We start from the raw sequence: 20,324 nt of genomic DNA, 5'->3' as shown, positions 1-20,324 counted from the left end.
TGCTGGTCATACTATACCTGGGATGCTGAATCAGGTTCTGGCTCCAGACCAGCTGTTTACCACGCCAGTGCTGTTTTCCACTGCCTCACCAGCCTAGAGAAGGTGACTTGAGTCCTGTGTGCCCCAGTTACCTGTTCTGAAAGTTAGGAAAGAAATAGCCCTGGCTCATAAGGATTTTGTGAGAATTAAATAAAACAATGCATAGATACTGATCACTGGATGACTGATGAAAGAGACAATGGAAACGTCAGTGAGTGGGACAGAGATCACACCTGAAGGAGCAAGGGCCACTCAGCCTGGAAGAGAAGGTCATCACACGGGCAGTGTAAGAGCTACTGGCAATGTTGAAGAGTGGGAAGGGGGAAGGAGGTGACCATCCCTGGAGGCCTATGCCCATCGCCAGTGGATGCCATGCTTCCTTTCGATCCTCACACCTCTAAGAGGTGTTATTCCCATTGTACAGATGAAAGTAAAGTGACTCAGAGAGGTTAAGTGACCTGCCTAAGGACACTCAGCTAGTGAGTGATTAGACTCTGTAGACTTGGGTCAGTTGGGTCCCTGAATTCATGGCTAGAGCCAGTGAGTGGTGACCAGTGACCATATACTTTTGCCATAGTGTGAACAAGAAGTTTGTAACAGTGCTTCACAGTTTATACAGCACTTGTGTATCTATGATTTCAATGGCCTTCATACCAGCTCTAGGAGGAAGTTATGTGTAGATTCTCCCTCCCCATTTTAAGGTGCAGAAACTGAGGCTGAGAGAGGCTAATTAACTTCCTTAAGGACAACAGCTGGGCTGAGTGAAGGCTTGATGCCTGTCTCCTGACTCCAATTTCAGAGCTCCTCCCTGGGGGGATATTCCAGGTCACAAAGAGCTTTGCCCTTCCTGCCTTGGGCTGGCCCGTTGCCCCATCTGGCTTGGGGAGGAGTGTGGGTGCCTCGCCTGCAAAGCCGCAGCAGTGCATGGGCCCAAAGTGACAGGCCCTGCAAAGGCGGGGCCAGCAACTTGGATACTTCCTTCTGGTGGGGGGTCACCGAGGCAGAGAGCTGACCCTCACCTCTGTGTCTTCCTTTGCTTCGTTGGCAGTTGCTGGCATCGAGCCAAACAGCCTTCTTGCTTGCTGGAGTGCTACCCAATAAAAATAACTCATGGCACTCAGGAGAGGGTATGGGGCCCATCCTGACCTATCTGATAGTCCCCAGCAAATGGAACCTCCTTCCCACTCTTCAACATTGACAGTAGCTGGCCTTTTACTATGGCAGTTAAGAAGGCCTCGTATATAAAGAGTCATTTCTGCCAAGTGGTGCCATCTAAGAGATGGAATGTCACAGGCGGAAGAGCCCAGGAGAGTGGGCTGCGAAGGCAGGCTGAAGTCAGAATTCTGGGCTGGCCCCTGCCTGCTGCAGGTGTTCTAAGAAGTGACCTCACCACACAGCCTGTTTTCACACCTTCAGAATAGGGGTGCTTATAGCATTAGCTCCTGGGGTGTGAGGTCTAATGGGCCATTCCAGGTGAGCACAGGTAGCATGGCGCCCATTAAGTAAGGATCTCAGTCCACATCTGCTGCCGGTGAGGAGAGTAACCATGTGTCGGAGCTCCAGGCACTTGGAGTGGAAAAGTCACAGCACAGGGAGTCAGGGCCTAAACAAGCAAGAGGCACCTGGGGTCATGCATACCCGTGGCCTGGAGTGGGGTATCAGATCCCCCGAGGGAGCATGATATTCTAATATAAAAGGGTCAGCCTGGGTTCCAACTTTCTAACTGTGTGACCCCAGAGAAGCTATTTAACATCACGAAGTCTCTGCTTCCCCATCTATAAAATGGGAATAATGTGGGTACCTCACAGAGCTGCTGAGGACGGAATAAACGAATGCATATACTTCGCACAGTGCCTGGGGCTCAGTGCTTAATCAGAGGTAGCTCTGTGTTGCCAAACGGGGCTTTACTCACAGAGAAGCCATACTGACGGGACTCACCTGTGAGGGCCCAGAACAATCTTGCAGAGTTAGTGAGGGGCCAGACCTGGGGCTTGGAAGACTGCCTTGCTCCATGGATGGGCTCCAGGTGTGCAGGGCACTGCCATCCTGGCCACTTGCTCACTTGGCAATGTGGGCAAAGTGTCCTCACTTTTTATGACCCTCAGTTTCTTTATCTGTGCAACGGGGGTCATTAGTTTTCTCAGCTGCTTTAACAAAGTACTGCAGACTGGGAGGCTTTAATACTAGAAATGTACTCTCCTGATTCTGAAGGCTCAAAGTCCAAGATCAAGGCATTGGCAGGGCTCGTTCCTCCTGAGGCTGCTCTCTGTGGCCTGTGGGTAGTCGTCCTCTCCTCCGTGGGTCTGTCTCCCCGTGATCTCCCCTACATGTGTGTCTGTGTCTAATGTCTTCTTTTTATAAGGGCACCAGTCATACTGGATTAGGGCCCACTAGCTTAATCAGCTCTTTACAGGGCCTGTCTCCAAATACGGTCACATTCTGAAGCAGTAGGTCTAGGGCTTCCACATGCGAATTTGGGAGGCATACATTGCAGCCCATAACAAGGGCCTCGGTGTGCCTGCAGTGCAGAGCTCATGGGATAAGTTGGCTGCAGGCTCAGAGCCTGGCACCTGCATGGGAGCAGTGGCCTCACTAAGCCCTGCTGGGTGAAAGTGGGCCAACCTGCCCCCCGACAACATTTCTCCAATCCCCACAGGCCCCCAACGCATCCGTGCTGGTATTCTTCCACAACACCCTGGAGGGCAGCGGGAGTGGAGAGCAGCTGGCTGTTGATGGCTCCTTCCTGGCTGCTGTTGGCAGCCTCATCACGGTCACTGCCAGCTACCGAGTGGGTGCCTTCGGCTTCCTGAGTTCTGGTGAGCTGCTGCTGTGGGCGGGGGCTGCCGAGCCCTGAGCTGAGGTTTGCTCCGTGTATGTGTTCAGCCCTTTCTTCCCGAAGCCCCGTCCCATCACAGCCCTGCCCCTCCTCCCGCCCGGCTGGGCCCTCAGTGGAATATCTGACACACTTCCAAGACCCTCCAACATTGCTGACCCCCGACAATGAGAGTAATAATTGCCCTTGATTCAACTACCGTGTTTCTGAAGCTGTTCTAAATATGCCACGTATTTATCTTGTGGTATGTGTGTGTGTGTGTGTGTGTGTATTGAGGCCCCAGAAGGTCGAGACTTGCTCAGGGTCACATGGTCAGGAAAGAGCAGAGGCAGGATTCAGCAGCAGGGTCGGTTGCCCTGGAGAACTCCAGGTAGTAGATTACAGCTCCCGAGCCCACAGGGAAGCTGTGACTGGGAGTGGGGGCTGAATCGGAAGGTTTCCCACTTCTTTAAAGCAGCCTCACCTGTAGACATTGCCCTGTCCTCTGTCTAGTCACAGACCCATCTACCACCCTGCTTGTGGCCTCCACTTTCCCCAGCAGCCCCCAGGGCAGACTTGAGGCTCGGACCCATACCCCATCCTCCTTCCACATCTTTCCCACCATCTCTAGGCCCCTCCAGTGGGAGGGCAGGTGTGAGCAGCCCCGGCACTGGGCAGACAGGCTGGCCTGCGAATCCAAAGAGCCACAGGCCAGCTCTGCCATCCACTGTCTGTGAGACCCTGGGCAAAGCCCTTCCTTTCACCAAGCCTCAGTTTCCCCCTCTGTAAAATAGGAATACTTCTGCCCAACTTCCAAAGTTTCTGTGAGGAACTACTTGGGAAAGGGCTTTAGAGACCACAGTGGGTTTTGTGTGTCCTCCAGGTCAGACACTGAGCTTCCTCTCTGGTCTCCAAGGTTCTCATGTAAGACCTGGAGTGTCTCACCTGCGGAGTATGGGTGGGCAGGTGAAAGGAGCCGGCCAGAATGCTGGACTCATCTGCCCCATGTGGGTGAGTGGAGCGGGCACCCAGCAAGAGCACACCCAGGAGTGCTTGGGAATGAGGGCTGGATGTGCCACGTGGCATGAGGCCTTGCGTGCATGAAGATTCTAGACCTGCACAGCAAACACGAGATGGGCAGTGAGTTAAGGCAAAATGAGACCAGATACCAATGAGGGAAATGTGGAGGAGAAACAGTTTTCAGATTTTCTTTCAAAAGGAGCAAGGTCTGTTGCTGGAGCCCTGAAACCTCTGCCTGGGTTTTCTTTCCTTTTTAGGAACACAGGGCTGCTAACGACTGGCTAAGTCAGTAGTTCCTTCTCTAAAGAGGCAGGCAAAATTCAGAGCTCATCCTGATTAGTCCTTCCTAATTTAGAGCATTTCCAGACAGAAGAGCTCGGGTTTCCGTGTGTCGTCTGTCCCTGAGGGGTGGGGGTTGTGATTTCACGGGCTGTAATCTCCCTGAGAATTCTTGTGCTTCTCAAGACAGTCTCATTTCTGCTGCCTGTGGAATGACACGTTCATTCGGGCAGGCAAAGGAAGCTTCCAGAACACCCAACCCATCTCATTCCTGATGCAATGCTACCTGTTCACTGTGCTTAAAACAAAACTCTTGGCAAGAAAGAAGGAAAGTTGCACTTACCTAAGACCAGGCTTTACCAGACATTTCTCCTGGGTTACCTCGCTTCATTCTCACGGCAGCTCTGTGAGGCCATTTCATAGATGAAACGGCGGGGCTCAGAGAGGTGAAGGAACTTTATGTCCCACAACTAGAAGGGACATAGTAGGCATTCAATCCTGTTGGTCAAGCAACAAGAACAAAATGTACAATATTGAACTTGTTCCCTCAGATGTTCAGAAACCCTTTGGATTTCTTCTTATTGTGCGTAGAGAGCAAGATCAGTCTTTTACGTCACGTAACCACAGGCAGTTTTTCTTTGCTGTATCTACTAGATCTCTTAGCATTTCCCACACCCCCGAGATTTCACATCTCTTACACTGAGCCCTGCAGTTCAGCCCTAAGTGGGTGCACTCAATCAAGACACCAAGGGGCGGAGGACTGCGGTGCTAGGATACAGACATGAGATCTGGATTCCTCCTGCGCAGCACACTTGGGGACAAGGCTCTACAGGCAGTGGCTGCTCTGCCGAGGGTGCCAGCACACAGAGCCTCAGGGATGCTCAGGAAGGAGGAAGAAATGGGCGTGGATTCAGCCATCACCCAATACATTCACCATGCAAGCCCAACTTCACCACTTAAAATATATATAATAGACGGTATATTCTTTAGAGCTGTTTTAAGTTTACATAGTAATTGAGCAGCAAGTCCAGTTTCCATATGCTCCTTTGTCCCCTGTGGCAGTTTGCCGTTATTAACACTGGGTTGGAATAGCACATTTGTCACAGTTGATGAGCCCCTATGGCTACATTGTTATTGACAGAAGGCCCTTGTTTGCCTTAGGGTTTGCTCTCTGTACCCTACCTTCTATGGGTTGGATAAATGTTTAACGATGTGTGTCCACCATTACAGCATCCTACAGAAAGAATATTGTCACTGCTCCAGAACCTCCCTGTGCTCCTCCTTCCTCTTGTCCATTTTCAATAGTTGGAAACTGAAGTTCAGAATACACTGGGCTTCTTCAAGCGCCAGCCTCAGCCGTGTCCTGCAGGGTGCACAGGCTTGGCATCTGAGCAGAACAGGGTTCGGGAGCAGCTCTATTGCTCTGGGAGGCTGAGGGGCTCTGGGCAGTCCCTTCACTCTGCATCCCATCACGGGCTGCCCAGCTCTCAAATGGTGCTAAGACACGTGGCGGCAGATGACGAGAGAAAGTGCGAAAGACAAACAACGCCTGCAACCTTGCCTGGTACCTGGCAGGGCTCATGAGGGTTAATGCCCCTTCTCTTTCCTGGACTGGGCTCTTCAAGGCGGGGCTGTGTTGTTGCCATGTCCCAGGCTTGTGTCTGGTCAATAGCTGGCACAAAGCTGCCTCTGGATCGCAGTAGTGTGCCTGGCATTACTGAGTCGGGCCAGGTCGACAGTGTGGATTATCTCATCTGATAAATGTGTGTGGCATCTACTGTCATGGCCCAGAGCAAGAATGGCCTGCTCAGAGCTCCAGACTCCAGAGGCAATTTTCAAAATGAATGGGGGAAAGATGAAAACAGAAACTTGTGCCAGTCCTATGGCCGACTAGACAAAACCATGTTCTCTGCGAGAAAAGATGGCCAAACCCAACTTAAAGGGAACCATGGCTCCAGATGAACTGAGCAGCTGGAAGAAAGTGAGGGGTGGGTGGTGCACCTGGATCCTGCAAGCAGGACAGACCCCAGGGGCATGGGGCGCAGTGACTACCCTCCTCTCTCTGGCAAAGCAATGCAGTGAGGGGACCCAGGCAATGGTGTGCAGGCAGCGGAGGACTGGGTCGGCCTTGGCCCGCAGGCCCCCTGCACCGTCTGCAGGGCATGGCTGCTGGGCAGTGTGCTTTGGCCGGGGAGCCAGACAGAAGCATTGCCATACCTTATTGTCCCGGGACCCTTGGACACTTGCGGAGAGGGACTGCTACCCTTGCTAGCTGGAGGAGCAGGCCCAGAGTCCTGCCACCACGGGCTCCCCATCACAGGTGCAATTACTGCTGCTGAAGACAAGGCTCAGCCTGCAAAGGGCACCCATGAGATAAAGCTGGGGCCTAAATCTGCTTTATCAAATTAAGAAAAACCAACTTCTGCAGAGCTTTATGCCAATCACTATTCTCTTCTCTTTACAAATATTAACTAACTCAATCATGAGAAAACCCTGAGGAGGTAGATACTGTTATCATCTTTGTTTTTACAGATGGGGGAAATCAAGTCACATTAAATAATTTGTCCAGGGCCCTGATAGGGCGAGTGGGTGATGGAGCCACTCTGGTGCCCAGCTGGCTCCATAGCCCATGTGCTCAGCCACCTGCCTGCTGCCTTCTAGTGACAGCCAGCAGTGAGACCTGGGAGAGAGCCCAGGACAAGCCCAGCATGGTGCTAAGGTGCTGTAGAGGGGCAGTTGAAGAACTCGAAAGAGTAAGCTAGAATGAGGGAAGAGTAGATGTTGGCTAGGGCGGTGCTGACTGTAGGCAAGAGACAGGAGGTGGAGGGGCGGGTCAGGGTGGACTCGGGGAGGTGGGGAGGAGCTCGGTCACTTGTCCAGAAATCCACTCACATTGTCTCCCAGTTGGACTGTGCATGACTGGCCAGCAGAGAGCAGCCCCCAGAGGCACCGCACAGCTGGTGTCTGTGGCAGGACTCAGGTGGGAGCTGAGTAGGGCCCTGAGGAGGAAACCGGGGCTTGGCCGCAGCCAGCCTGCAGGGGCACCAGCAAGGCGTGATGAGCAGACCCTGAGGGCTGAGCGAGGGGCTGGACTGCTGGGGTAGGCCGAGGTCCACCTCAGGGGCTCCGAGAAGCCAGGGGTAAGCTTACACTTGATACAGTAGGAATGAGGGAGTTAGGAAGGCTTTTAAGCAAAGAAGCTTCCATAAATAGAGCACTGTTTTTCATGAAAATAACACAGTGCCTACCTTGCACATCATAGATTCTTTGACAAGTGTTTGTTGAATCGGACTGAATGTTAGGACAAAGAGTTCTGAGAGTGCACGGGGATTTAAGTCCCAAATTGTTAGTATTTTAAGTGGGAAAAGAGTCAGGGACAGTCGGCATCCCCCACTGTCACTAGAAATGCAGACCACAGACTTCACTTCCCAGACTGAGTTCCCCTGGGTTGGCTCCCTGCTTTCCTGCCCTGCCTGAGACCTTGGGAGCTTCATCCAAAGAAATGGAACATTCGTGCAATCCATTAAAGTCTACAGCGAGGGTAGTGCCAATGTTTTCTCCAATTCCAGAACATGAAATGCGTTTGAGAAAATTCTGCAAGTCTCCCATAGAAGAGTAATTTGTACGTTTATGTCCTTTGATCTGGTGTTCTCGTCAGCTTGTGACAACCAGTCTGGGGAACTGGGAAGCAAGATTTTTCTGTTTGAGAAATAGGGTCTGAATCTTGTTCACCATAACTGTGGTCGTTCACTCACTTAACATTGACTAATAATTGATTACGTGTGACTGGTTGTAGTGGGGCACACAGTCTAGCAGGGAAGGCAATGGTGACAAATACCTTGACAGGGGAACCTTTTTCCCACATCAGGACTCCTGTGTATTGGTGGTGCAGCTGAGGCTTACAGGCTGGCAGGGCCAGAGGAGGAGGAGAGGGAGAGGGCTCTGGGCGGAGGGAGTCACATGTGCCCAACCTGGGCCTGGGAGGGGATGGTGCCCATGTGCTTGAGCAGCTGATGGGAAGGCTGGGTGGCGCGGCACAAGAAGACAAAGGGAGATAGGGCCCAAGAGATGGGCCACGCAGTCCCATGGGGCCTCGAATTCATTGGGAGAGCTGAGATCCTAAGGACAAGGGGGTGAGATGAGAGATTACAGATAGGATGGGGTAGTGTCTGTGTGTGTGTGTGTGTGTGTGTGTGTGTGTGTGTGTGTGTGCGCGCGCGCCTGCGCATGTGCATGTGTAGATAGTAAAGAAAGAGATTGCAAGTTTGAAAAGACCACTCTGGGTGTGGCATGGAGAGCTCATTGGCAGGAGGAATGTGCAGCTGCAGGAGGCCAGGGAGAAGCATCCAGGGGAGGTGGGGCCGAGGGCAGCGGAGAGAGGGCCCAGAGCTCCTGGGGAAGGAGTGGGGACACAGCAGCAGGTGGCGGGGAGCAGCGTGGCTGAGGGGCTGCTGTTGGAGAAGGTAAGACACTCTGGAAGTGCTGCAGGCTGGGGTGCTTAGGAGGCTCAGAGTCAGTCCCTTTGGGGCTGAGTGGACTGAGGGATGGTGAGGGAGCCCCCTGGGTGACATAGGGTTCTGGAACAGCTGGTGCTCTGGGCTCTGGCCCTCCCGAGAGTCACCAGCACGTTGGGGGTTACTGACAGCATGGAATATGCTGAGCTTCCCTTGAGCAAAGTGCATGAGCCTCAGTCAAACCAGAACAGGCCTGGTGTGTGGTGTGTCAAGGCAATTAGTGGCATAGATGGACAAGGAGGGTCGACCGAGTTCAGAGGATCAGAGGGCATGGCATGCAGTGTCCGAAATGCCAAAGTAGGCATGTTTCTGCTATAGGTTTTTTTTTTGTGTCTGAATCATACCATTAAAAAAAAGTAGTGCAGAGATTTCAGTAAACATGTATTGAATTCTACAAAAAAAGGAAAGAGAAATGAACTCAGTTGAAGGCTCCTGTTGGTCATGGGGGATGAGGCTGTGGGAAGGGGCAGGATCCAGAGCCTCACCAGCCCAGCCTTCATCAGGGAGGAGGAGGCATGGAGACCCAGCGGCAGTGGGTGGAGATGTGGGGCAGGAAGCTCGTCTCCTCCCATGTGTGCCAAGCCAGGTGGTGGTCTGAACATGCACACTGCCTCTAATCTGAGCAGCTGCCCTAGAACTGCCCTCAGCTATGCTGCAGAGCCTGGCCCAGCCAGGTGGAGGGACATGGCCGAGGTCTCCTGCCTGGCAAAGGCTGAAGTGAGGATTCGCTGTGCTCTTCCCGCCACACTATTTGGAACCACATGCCTACCTGTGCGGACAGGAGTCCCGGTCCCCCAGAGGCACCACATGGCTGTCTTAGCATTAAGATGATCAAACTCCGGGTTGTAAATTCACAAAGGGTGAAAGGCTTTCCTCTTTCTGAAGGCTCCAGCAAGGTGAGTGGCAACTGGGGACTACTGGACCAGGTGGCAACCCTGACCTGGGTGCAGACCCACATCGCAGTGTTCGGTGGGGACCCTCAGCGCGTGGCCCTGGCAGCAGACCGTGGCGGAGCCGATGTGGCCAGCATCCACCTTCTAACCACCAGGGCTGCTGACTCCAGACTCTTCCGGAGAGCCGTACTGATGGTGAGTGGCCTCTTCTGCCTTCAGCCTTGCTGCAGGCACTGGCCGGGCGAGGCGGTCCTCTGTTGCCTCTTGAGACGAGTCAGTTCCAATCACTTGGTTCTCCCTTATCCTTTGTTCTCAGTGTGTTCTCCTCATGGCCCCATCTTGCCACATACATGTGATTCTGAGGTGCTGAGGGCTCCCTGACTGCTGTCCACACATACCTAAAGTGCTAAAAACTCTAGTTGGCCAAGTGTTCCTAGTTCCTGGGAATGCCTCACTAGGGTTTAATTGTCCAAACTCTTGATTATGTCCTTTGTCAACAAACATAACGGGATGGAATGTAAAATGAGAGGCTTTCCGGTGGAGCAAAAGTCAATGGTGAGGGTACAGTTTGGCCAGCACGGTGCTAACTACGCTCAACAGTATCACCCAGAACAGAAGAGAAGAGACGCAAGAGGATGTGCAGCTGCCTCCCAGTGTTGCTTTGCTCGTCTGCTCTGGGTGTGAACTTGCGTCTCCCCTGAAGCTGTCTGGTTTCTCTAAATGCTGTGCTCCACTACCCCTGAGATTCGGCTCTGGTGGCATTTCACTGTGGGACTTTATGGGGTATCTCAGTACCCTCACTAATCCCTCCACCTCATTGCCTGAGGTGTGAGGAGAGGCAGGGGACCCCAGAGCTTGTCCACAGGGCTGGTCAAGGGATGGCGGGCAGCTTAGTCAGCAGCCACGGGGGGGGCACAGGGTCCCAGTGGTCTGGGCAGCTGAGCCAACCGTTAAATGAAGGCAAAGAAGAGACTCAGGGCCTGTGCTGCTGCTGGCTGGCCTGCTAGGTGACGCTGACGATGCTGACGCTGACGATGATATGATGATGATGATGATATAATGATATTGATTATGATGTAATGATGTTGAGGATAGAATAATTATGATGGAAGATATAACCTGGTTGGCCACAGCATAAGCCTTGATGGCTATTCTGCTATTGGGTAGGTTTTAATTCTATGAAGTCTTCAGTTTGTGCCAGCTGCCGTGCCAGGGGCTGGAAATGCCATGCTAAATTATTCATGTCAATAATTGTAGTTTACTGGAGGGCGGGGGACAAACACTTCAAGCAGATATTTAAAGGAGGGTCTTGGGGCAGCTCAGAGAGAAGTCCCCAGCCAAGCACAGAAGAAGGAGGAAGTGTGCAGAAATGCTTCCCAGGAGAGGGAGCGTCTGAGCAAAATGCCAAAGATGGTAGGCAGTAACATAGCCAGAGTCCTGGCAGAGCTTGGCTCTTCTGAGATGTGCCCGCCCTGCAATGCAGAGGAGAAGGGATCCCCGTGGGCAGTGCAGGCGTGGAGGCTGGCAAGCAGCTAATGGCCAGGTTGCATTGAGCGCCGTGGGTGTCATCCCCAGAGCATGGAGCTGTGGAGTTCTGTTTGTTGCTGCTGTGGTGTGGTGTGGCATGGCATGGTGTGGTGTGTGTGGCATGGTGTGGTATGTGGTGTGTGGTGTGGTGTTGTCTCCCATTTTAATAATTTTCAAGTGTACAATTCAGTGGCACTAGGCACATTCACAGTATTGGGCAATCATCACCACTAATCATTTCCAAAACTTTTTCATCATCCCAAACAGAAACTGTACCTTTCTAACAACAGCTCCCCGTTACCACTTCCTTCCAGCCGCTGGTAACCTGTTTGCTTTCTGTCTCTGTGAATGTGCCCATTCTAAGTACCTCACATTAGTGGAATAATACGAGATCTTTCCTTTTGTGTCCCGTGTATTTCACTCAGTATAATGTCAAGGTTCATCCATGTGCTAGCAGGTGTCAGTTTCCTTCCTATTTAGGCTAAATAATACTTCATTGTGTGTAACCACCATGTTTTGTTTATCCATTCATCTGGTGATGGCTTGGGGGTTGTCTGTACCTTTTGACTGTTGTATAATGATGCTGCAGTGGACGCTGGTGTACCATCAGAGGGCTTCAAGCAGGTGGGAAACCTGTCTCCCTAGGAAGATTCTCCTGGAGTTGGGTGGAGGTTGGACCTGAGAGGTACAGCGCAGCAGGCAGAGAAAGCAGTGAGGAGAATCTTAAGTAACACAAGTTAAGGAAAGACAGAGAACCACTGAGACAACCAACGCCATAGACCTGCTCACAGTTCTAAGGCCATCTAACCACACTCCGGCTTGGTCCAGCCTTCCTGAGATCCCTTGATCATGAGGAGGATAGGAGTGGCATTGTTTGGGCATAACTGATACTGGATCAGCATTGTCACCATCTGTGACAGGAAGCAGTGCCACCTGCCAGTTTATCCTTCAGCCATAGGAGCCTTCTAATGTTCCTTGAAGGGTCCATGCTCTGTTCTGCTTCACACAGGCCCTTCCCTCTGCATGGAGCACTTATCTCCATCTTCCACTAGTTGGCCTGTCCTATTTGTCCTTCAGGGAATCCTTCCAGACCTCCCTGCCTGGAACTGGACCCCCTTCATATGGCCTGTGCTCCCTGTACTTCTCTGTACAGAATTTATTGTGATTTCTCATCAGTAAATAATTATTCCCACTACCAAGTCTGTCTCCCTCACAAGATTATAAGCTGTGGGAGGGCAAGGTCTAGGTGTGCCTTGCTCTCCACAGGGCCCCAAGCACCTAACACATCTGTTTTTTAATTAACATCTGGACAGAGAATGAGCAGCTGGATGGGGAGTGTGCCCAGGGACCCACAGACTAGCTCACATGTCTCCCTCCCACCCCTTTCTTGTATTTATTATCCTTTGACTAAGGTTTTGTGGGGTTTTTTGCTGTCTGTCCCTCTGTAGTGCATCTGTCTTAGTGGCAGGAGGTCTGAGCACAAGCATCTTTCAATTCCTGGTATTGAAAACAGACGTCCCTGAATTTTTGTTAATCCTGAAAAGATGTCCAAGGGCTCTTTCAGAAACCAGACACTCAGAGGGACCCAGAAAACAACAAAATACCTTCCCGTAGACCCAGGACGCAGAATTTTCTTCCTGAAAATTTTGGAAAGTTTAAGTGTTTGGGGATTTTCAAAAACTAATCTGTTTTAGCAAATGGTAGTGTATTTAAAAATAAACTCTCCATCTGTTGTAGTCTTTAGAAGCAGCTTTTACAACTGCTCCCAGCAGTCTTTGGGATGCATGTGAAATTATTTGGAATTGAGCAAACGAAAATACTTCAATATATCAGCAGTTCTTAAATATGTTCTTTACCAACAGATATTTAAGGAATGACTGTGAGTTGGTGATAGATTCTTGGATAAAATCTTAAGTCTTTCTACAAATATTGAGGCCAAAATTGTTGAAATATCAGGCAAGACAGACTCCTGTAGTAATTAATAATTTATATTTATTTGTTTAGGACATTTGTGGCCACAAAGCACTTTCAACATACAGTTTGACCCTCTGAATCACATGAGTCTGAGATTATTTTTAATAAATATATTGGAAAAGTTTTTGGAGATATGTGACAATTTGAAAAGACATTTTCTTTTCCTCTAGTTACTTTATGGTAAGAATCCAACATATGGTACATGTAATATACAAAATGTGTGTTAACTGCTTATGTTATCAGTAAGGCTTCAGGTTAACAGTAGGCTCATAGTAGTTAAGTTTTTGATAAGTCAAGTTTTATGTGGATTTTGACTGCAAGGGGGCTTGGCACCCCTAACCTCCAGTTGTGTAAGGGTCAACTGTATCATCTCATAGATTGCTCACATTAATTGGTGTGGGGTCTTTATATTATTTCCAATCTAGACATAAGAAATCCAAGTCTCAGAGTGGCTTAGGGACCCTCTAAAGAACACATAGCAAAGCAGCTGCCCAAAGGTGCTAGAACCTAAAGCCAAATCCTACCTTTTCCTATTTTATGAGGCCTCTTCTTCAGGAACTTGGGCCTCTATCAGGGTGTCAAGGACTAAGAGAAACAGCCCAGGCCTAGGATCAGGCAAAGCCAGCATTTGGATTCTGGCATTGGGTAAAATCTTTCACCCTTGCATTCTTCATGAATAAAATTGGATTATTAATTCTGTCTCCCAGGGACTCAAGAAGCTGTCATTGTATAAAGTTTGCAAAGTGTACTGCACACCCTAGGAACTCAAGATACCCAGGTTCCCCCCTTTTACTAATCGAAGGCAGTTATAAACAAAAGCATATCTGGGGGATATTTCACCTATCCTGGGGGCTAGGATGAAGAAGAAAGAGGGGTGACATGTTGCAAATATGCATTCCGTGGCTCTAATGCCCAGGCCAGTTTTAGGAGAAGACAGGGGAGCTCATGTCCTCTGTGTATAATTCACAAGACCTTGAAGAGAGGTCCATGGCCCTCCTACAATATTGCCCCAATTCTGCATTCCTTCGATGGAATGCCAGGCCTCATGAATTGGCCTCGAGTTAACTTTTCCTGTTTCCATTCCTGCTCCATTCATACAGGAACACCACAGTCCTGGCTCAGTAGGCATCACCATTCTGACAAAATGCCATGCCATCTTCTAGATCTTTCCCTTGCTGCTCTGTGGTCAGCTCCACCTGGAAAATCACTCCCTTGTTCAGGGCTCAGCTGAAACAGAGCCTCTGAGCCTTTCCTGTCTCTTAAAATAGAGAGAATCTCACTTTAGTGAAGAGACTTGTATTAGCAATTTTGGGGAATTCTGCCTTGTCTCACATACCTATATCTCTCTGCCATATCTTATTCCAGTTCTACTGTGACTGAGTGCTTGGCTGGGTGTGTTAGTTTCTCCTCTTTGTGTTTCCTTACCTGTACTACTTAGCACAGCACCTGGTTCGGAGAGGGCATGCCAGCCCATGCTGAGTTTCATCACACTAACAGGGGTGCTGGTCTGAGCCAGAGCCTTTTTAATTTTTTTATCATTAATCTACAATTCAATGAGCGACATTATGTTTATTAGACTCCCCCCATCACCAAGTTCCCCCTACATACACCATTATAGTCGCTGTCCATCAGCATAGTAAGATGCTGTAGAATTACTACTTGTTTTCTCTGTTTTGTACAGCCCTTCCCATGCCCCCCCACTCCTACATTATATCTGCTAATCGTAATGCCCCCTTTCCCCCCTTGTCCCTCCCTTCTCACCCATCCTCCCCAGTCCCTTTCCCTTTGGTAACTGTTAGTCCATTCTTGGGTTCTGTGAGTCTGCTACTGTTTTGTTCCTTCAGTTTTTTTCATTGTTCTTATGCTCCACAGATGAGTGAAATCATTTGATACTTGTCTTTCTCCACCTGGCTTATTTCACTGAGCATAATACCCTCTAGCTCCATCCATGTTGTTGCACATGGGAGGATTTATTGTCTTCTTATGGCTGAATAATATTCCATTGTGTATATGTACCACATCTTCTTTATCCATTCATCTACTGATGGACACTTAGGTTGCTTCCATTTCTTGACTATTGTAAATAGTGCTGCGATAAACATAGGGGTGCATCTGTCTTTTTCAAACTGGAGTGCTGCATCCTTAGGGTAAATTCCTAGGAGTGGAATTCCTGGGTCAAATGGTATTTCTATTTTTAGTCTTCTGAGGAACCTCCATACTGCTTTCCACAATGGTTGAACTAATTTACATTCCCACCAGCAGGAGATTCCCCTTTCTCCACATCCTCACCATCATTTGTTGTTGTTTGTGTTTTGGATGGTGGCCATCCTTACTGGTGTGAGGTGATATCTCATTGTGGTTTTAATTTACATTTCTCTGACAATTAGCGATGTGGAACATCTTTTCATGTGCCTATTGACCATCTGAATTTCTTCTTTGGAGAAGTGTCTGTTCAGATACTCTGCCCAATTTTAATTGAATTATTTGCTTTTTGTTGTTGAGGGGTGTGAGCTCTTCATATATTTTGGATGTCAACCCTTTATCGGATATGTGATTTATGAATATATTCTCCCATACTGTACGATGTCTTTTTATTCTATTGATGATATCCTATGCTGTACAGAAGCTTTTCAGCTTGATATAGTCCCATTGTTCATCTTTGCTTTTGTTTTCCTTGCCCTGGGGGATATGTTCATGAAGAAGTTGCTCATGTTTATGTCCAACAGATTTTTGCCTATGTTTTTTTCTAAGAGTTTTACAGTTTCATGACTTACATTCAGGTCTTCGATCCATTTTGAATTTACTTTTGTGTATGGGGTTAGACAATGATCCAGTTTCATTCTCTTACATGTAGCTGTCCAGTTTTGCCAACACCAGCTGTTGAAGAGGCTATCATTTCCCCATTATATATCCATGGCTCCTTTCTCATATATTAATTGACCATATATGTTTGGGTTAATATCTGGACTCTCTCTCTTCTGTTCCACTGGTCTGTGCACCTGTTCTTGTGCCAGTACCAAATTGTCTTAATTACTGTGGCTTTGTAGTAGAGCTTGAAGTTGGGTAGCAAGATCCCCCTTACTTTATTCTTCCTTCTCAGGATTGCTTTGGCTCTTTGGGGTCTTTTGTGGTTCCATATGCATTTTAGAACTATTTGTTCCAATTCGTTAAAGAATGCTGTTGGTATTTTGATAGGGATTATGTTGAATCTGTAGATTGCTTTAGGCAGGATGGCCATTTTGACAATATTAATTCTTCCTAGCTAAGAGCATGGGATGAATTTCCATTTGTTAGTGACCTCTTTAATTTCTCTTAGGAGTGTCTTGTAGTTTTCAGGGTATAGATCTTTCACTTCCTTGGTTAGGTTTATTCCTAGGTATTTCATTCTTTTTGATGCCATTGTGAATGGAATTATTTTCCTGATTTCTCTTTCTGCTTGCTCATCGTTAGTGTATAGGAAAGCAACAGATTTCTGTGTATTAATTTTGTATCCTGCAACTTTGCTGAATTCAGATATTAGTTCTAGTAGTTTTGGAGTGGAGTCTTTAGGGTTTTTTATGTACAAAATCATATCATCTGCAAATAGTGACAGTTTTACTTCTTCTTTACCAATCTGGATGGCTTGTATTTCTTTGTTTTGTCTGATTGCCATGGCTAGGACCTCCAGTACTATGTTGAATAACAGTGGGGAGAGTGAGCATCCCTGTCTTGTTCCTGATCTTAGGGGAAAAGCTTTCAGCTTCTCACTGTTAAGTATGATGTTGGCTGTGGGTTTGTCATATATGGCCTTTATTATGTTGAGGTACTTGCCCTCTATGCCCATTTTGTTAAGAGTTTTTATCATGAATGGATGTAGAATTTTGTCGAATGCTTTTTCAGCATCTATGGAGATGGTCGTGGTTTTTGTCCTTCTTTTTGTTGATGTGGTGGATGATGTTGATGGATTTTTGAATGTTGTACCATCCTTGCATCCCTGAGATGAATCACACATGATCATGGTGTATGATCCCTTGATGTATTTTTGAATTCGGTTTGCTAATATTTTGTTGAGTACTTTTGCATCTATGTTCATCGTGAATATTGGTCTGTAATTTTCTATTTTGGTGGGGTCTTTGCCTGGTTTTGGTATTAGAGTGACGCTGGCTTCATAGAATGAGTTTGGAAGTATTCCCTCCTCTTCTATTTTTTGGAAAACTTTAGGGAGAATGGGTATTATGTCTTCTCCATATGTCTGGTAAAATTCAGCGGCAAATCCATCTGGCCTGGGAGTTTTGTTCTTGGGTAGTTTTTTGATTACCAGTTGAATTTCGTTCCTGGTAATTGGTCTGTTTATATTTTGTGTTTCTTCCTTGGTCAGTCTTGGAAGGTTGTATTTTTCTAGGAAGTTGGCCATTTCTTCTAGGATTTCTAGCTTGTTAGCATATAGATTCTTATAGTGTTCTCTAATAATTCTTTGTATTTCTGTGGGGTCTGTCATGATTTTTCCTTTCTCATTTTTGATTCTGTTTATATGCATAGTTTCTCTTTTTCTCTTAAAACGTCTGACTAGGGGTTTATCTATTTTGTTTATTTTCTCAAAGAACCAGCTGTTGGTTTCATTGATTTTTTCTATTGTTTTATTCTTCTCAATGTTATTTAATTCTTCTCTGATCTTTATTATATCCCTCCTTCTGCTGACTTTGGGCCCCATTTATTCTTTTTTTTGCAATTTCAATAATTGTGACTTTAGACTATTCATTTGGGATTGTTCTTCCTTGTTTAAATATGCCTGGATTGCAATATACTTTCCTCTTAGAACTGCCTTCGCTGCATCCCACAGAAGTTGGGGTTTTGTGCTGTTGTTGTCATTTGTCTCCATATATTGCTTGATCTTTGTTTTAATTTGGTCATTGATCCATTGATTATTTAGGAGCATGTTGTTAAGCCTCCATGTGTTTGTGAGTCTTTTTGTTTTCTTTGTAGAATTTATTTCTATTTTTATACCTTTGTGGTCTGAAAAGTTGGTTTGTAGAATTTCAATCTTTTGGAATTTTCTGAGGCTCTTTTTGTGGGCTAATATGTGGTCTATTCTGGAGAATGTTCCATGTGCACTTGAGAAGAATGTATATCCTGTTGCTTTTGGATGTAGAGTTCTATAGATGTCTATTAGGTCCATCTGTTCTAGTGTGTTGTTCAGTGCCTCCATGTCCTTACTTATTTTTTGCCCAGTGGATCTATCCTTTGCGGTGAGTTGTGTGTTGACATGTCCTAAAATGAATGCATTGCATTCTATTTCTTCCTTTAATTCTGTTAGTATTTGTTTCACCTATGTTGGTGCTCCTGTGTTGGGAGCATAGATATTTATAATGGTTATATCTTCTCATTGGACTGCCCCCTTTATCATTATGTAATGTCCTTCTTTATCTCTTGTTACTTTCTTTGTGTTGAAGTCTATTTTGTCTGATATAAGTACTGCAACACCTGCTTTTTTCTCCCCATTGTTTGCATGAAATATCTTTTTCCATCCCTTCACTTTTAGTCTGTGCATGTCTTTGGGTTTGAGTTGAGTCTCTTGTAAGCAGCATAAAGATGGATCTTGCTTTTTTATCCATTCTATTACTCTGTGTCTTTTGATTGGTGCATTCAGTCCATTTATATTTAGGGTGATTTTCGATAGATGTGTAGTTGTTGCCATTGCAGGCTTTGGATTCATGGTTACCAAAAGTTCAAGGGTAGCTTCTTTACTATCTAACCATCTAAGTTAACTCTCTTATTAAGCTATTATGAACACAGTCTGATAACTTTTTATTTATCTCCCTTCTTATTCTTCCTCCTCCATTCTTTATATGTTAGGTGTTTTATTCTGCACTCTTTTGTGTTTCCTTTGACTGCTTTTGTGGATAGTTGATTTTATTTTTTGCCTTTAGTTAGTATTTGGTTGGTCTGCTTTCTTTGCTTTGATTTTATTTTCTGTGGTGACACCTATTTAGCCTTAGGAGTGCTTCCATCTGGAGCAGTCCCTTTGAAATACCCTGTAGAGGTGACTTGTGGGAGGCAAGTTCCCTCAGCTTTTGCTTTTCGGGAAATTGTTTAATCCCTCCATCAGATTTAAATAATAATTGTGCTGGATGCAGTATTCTTGGTTCAAGGCCCTTCTGTTTCATTGCATTAAATATATCATGCCATTCTCTTCTGGCCTGTAAGGTTTCTGTTCAGAAGTCTGATGGGTTTTCCTTTGTAGGTAATCTTTTTTCTCTCTCTGGCTGCCTTTAATACTCTGTCCTTGTCTTTGATCTTTGCCATTTTAATTATTATATGTCTTGGTGTTGTCCTCCTTGGGTCCCTTGTGTTGGGTGTTCTATGGGCTTCCATGGTCTGAGAGACTATTTCCTTCCCTAGCTTGGGAAGTTTTCAGCAATTATTTCTTCAAAGACACTTTCTATCCCTTTTTCCCCCTATAATGCGAATATTGTTCTGCTTAGATTGGTCACACAGTTCTCTTAATATTCTTTCATTCCTAGAGATCCTTTTATCTCTCTGCCTCAGTTTCTTTGTATTCCTGTTCTCTGATTTCTATTACATTAACAGTCTCTTGCACCTCGTCCTGTCTGCTCTTAAGTTCTTCTATTGATTGTTTCATTTCTGTTATCTCCCTCTGGACTTCATCCCTTAGCTCTTGCATATTTCTCTGCAGTTCCATCAGCATGGTTATGACTCTTATTTTGAATTCTTTTTCAGGAAGGTTGGTTATATCTACCTCACCAGGCCCTCTCTCTGGGGTTGTCTGAGTGATTTTTTACTGGACCACATTCTTCTGCCTTTTCATGGCAATAGAAGTGGATGCAGGCAGATGTCCCATATGTCAGCTGGGAGAACAAAGTCCCTTCCTGCTTGTTAGTCACCTTGCCCTTCTCTGCTGCCTGTGCCGATTACCTGCACACCAGGAGCAGACTCTGGGACAATCTCCTGAGATGCTATGGGTGGGGCCACCCTCAGGCTAGCCTAGAGCACTGCGGGGGGTTGCAGCTGCACTGAGTGTGTTCTCCTGTGAGAATTGTGCCCCTTTGTACCTTCTGGACCTTGTTCCGGCTTCCGCTGCCTGTCCCAGTTAGCTGCACCGTGTGAGTAGACTCTGTGTGGTTGCTGTGGGCGGGGCTGCTTTCCCAGCTGTGGCGGGTCAGCCAGATTGCTTGTAGCACTGGCCGGGGGGAATGAATGGCAGGCTGCTCATCACCGTGAGGGCCTTTGGGCCTGCTTTACCCCACAGGTGGTTAGGGAGCCCAAAGT

General features: G+C 47.3%; 1 protein-coding gene across 1 annotated transcript in view; it reads left to right on the top strand.

Annotated features, from left to right (window-relative positions):
• TG (thyroglobulin) overlaps positions 1-20,324 on the top strand; it is a 249,643-nt gene that overhangs the window by 136,022 nt on the left and 93,297 nt on the right. Inside the window, exons 40-41 of the mRNA XM_036890501.2 lie at positions 2,696-2,855; positions 9,550-9,752. Coding sequence (XP_036746396.2) covers positions 2,696-2,855; positions 9,550-9,752 — 363 coding nt within the window. The remainder of the gene's footprint in view (positions 1-2,695; positions 2,856-9,549; positions 9,753-20,324) is intronic.

This window comes from Manis pentadactyla, chromosome 3 (assembly GCF_030020395.1).
Source record: "Manis pentadactyla isolate mManPen7 chromosome 3, mManPen7.hap1, whole genome shotgun sequence".
Taxonomy (NCBI): domain Eukaryota; kingdom Metazoa; phylum Chordata; class Mammalia; order Pholidota; family Manidae; genus Manis; species Manis pentadactyla.
This window is presented reverse-complemented; position numbering and strand designations above follow the sequence as displayed.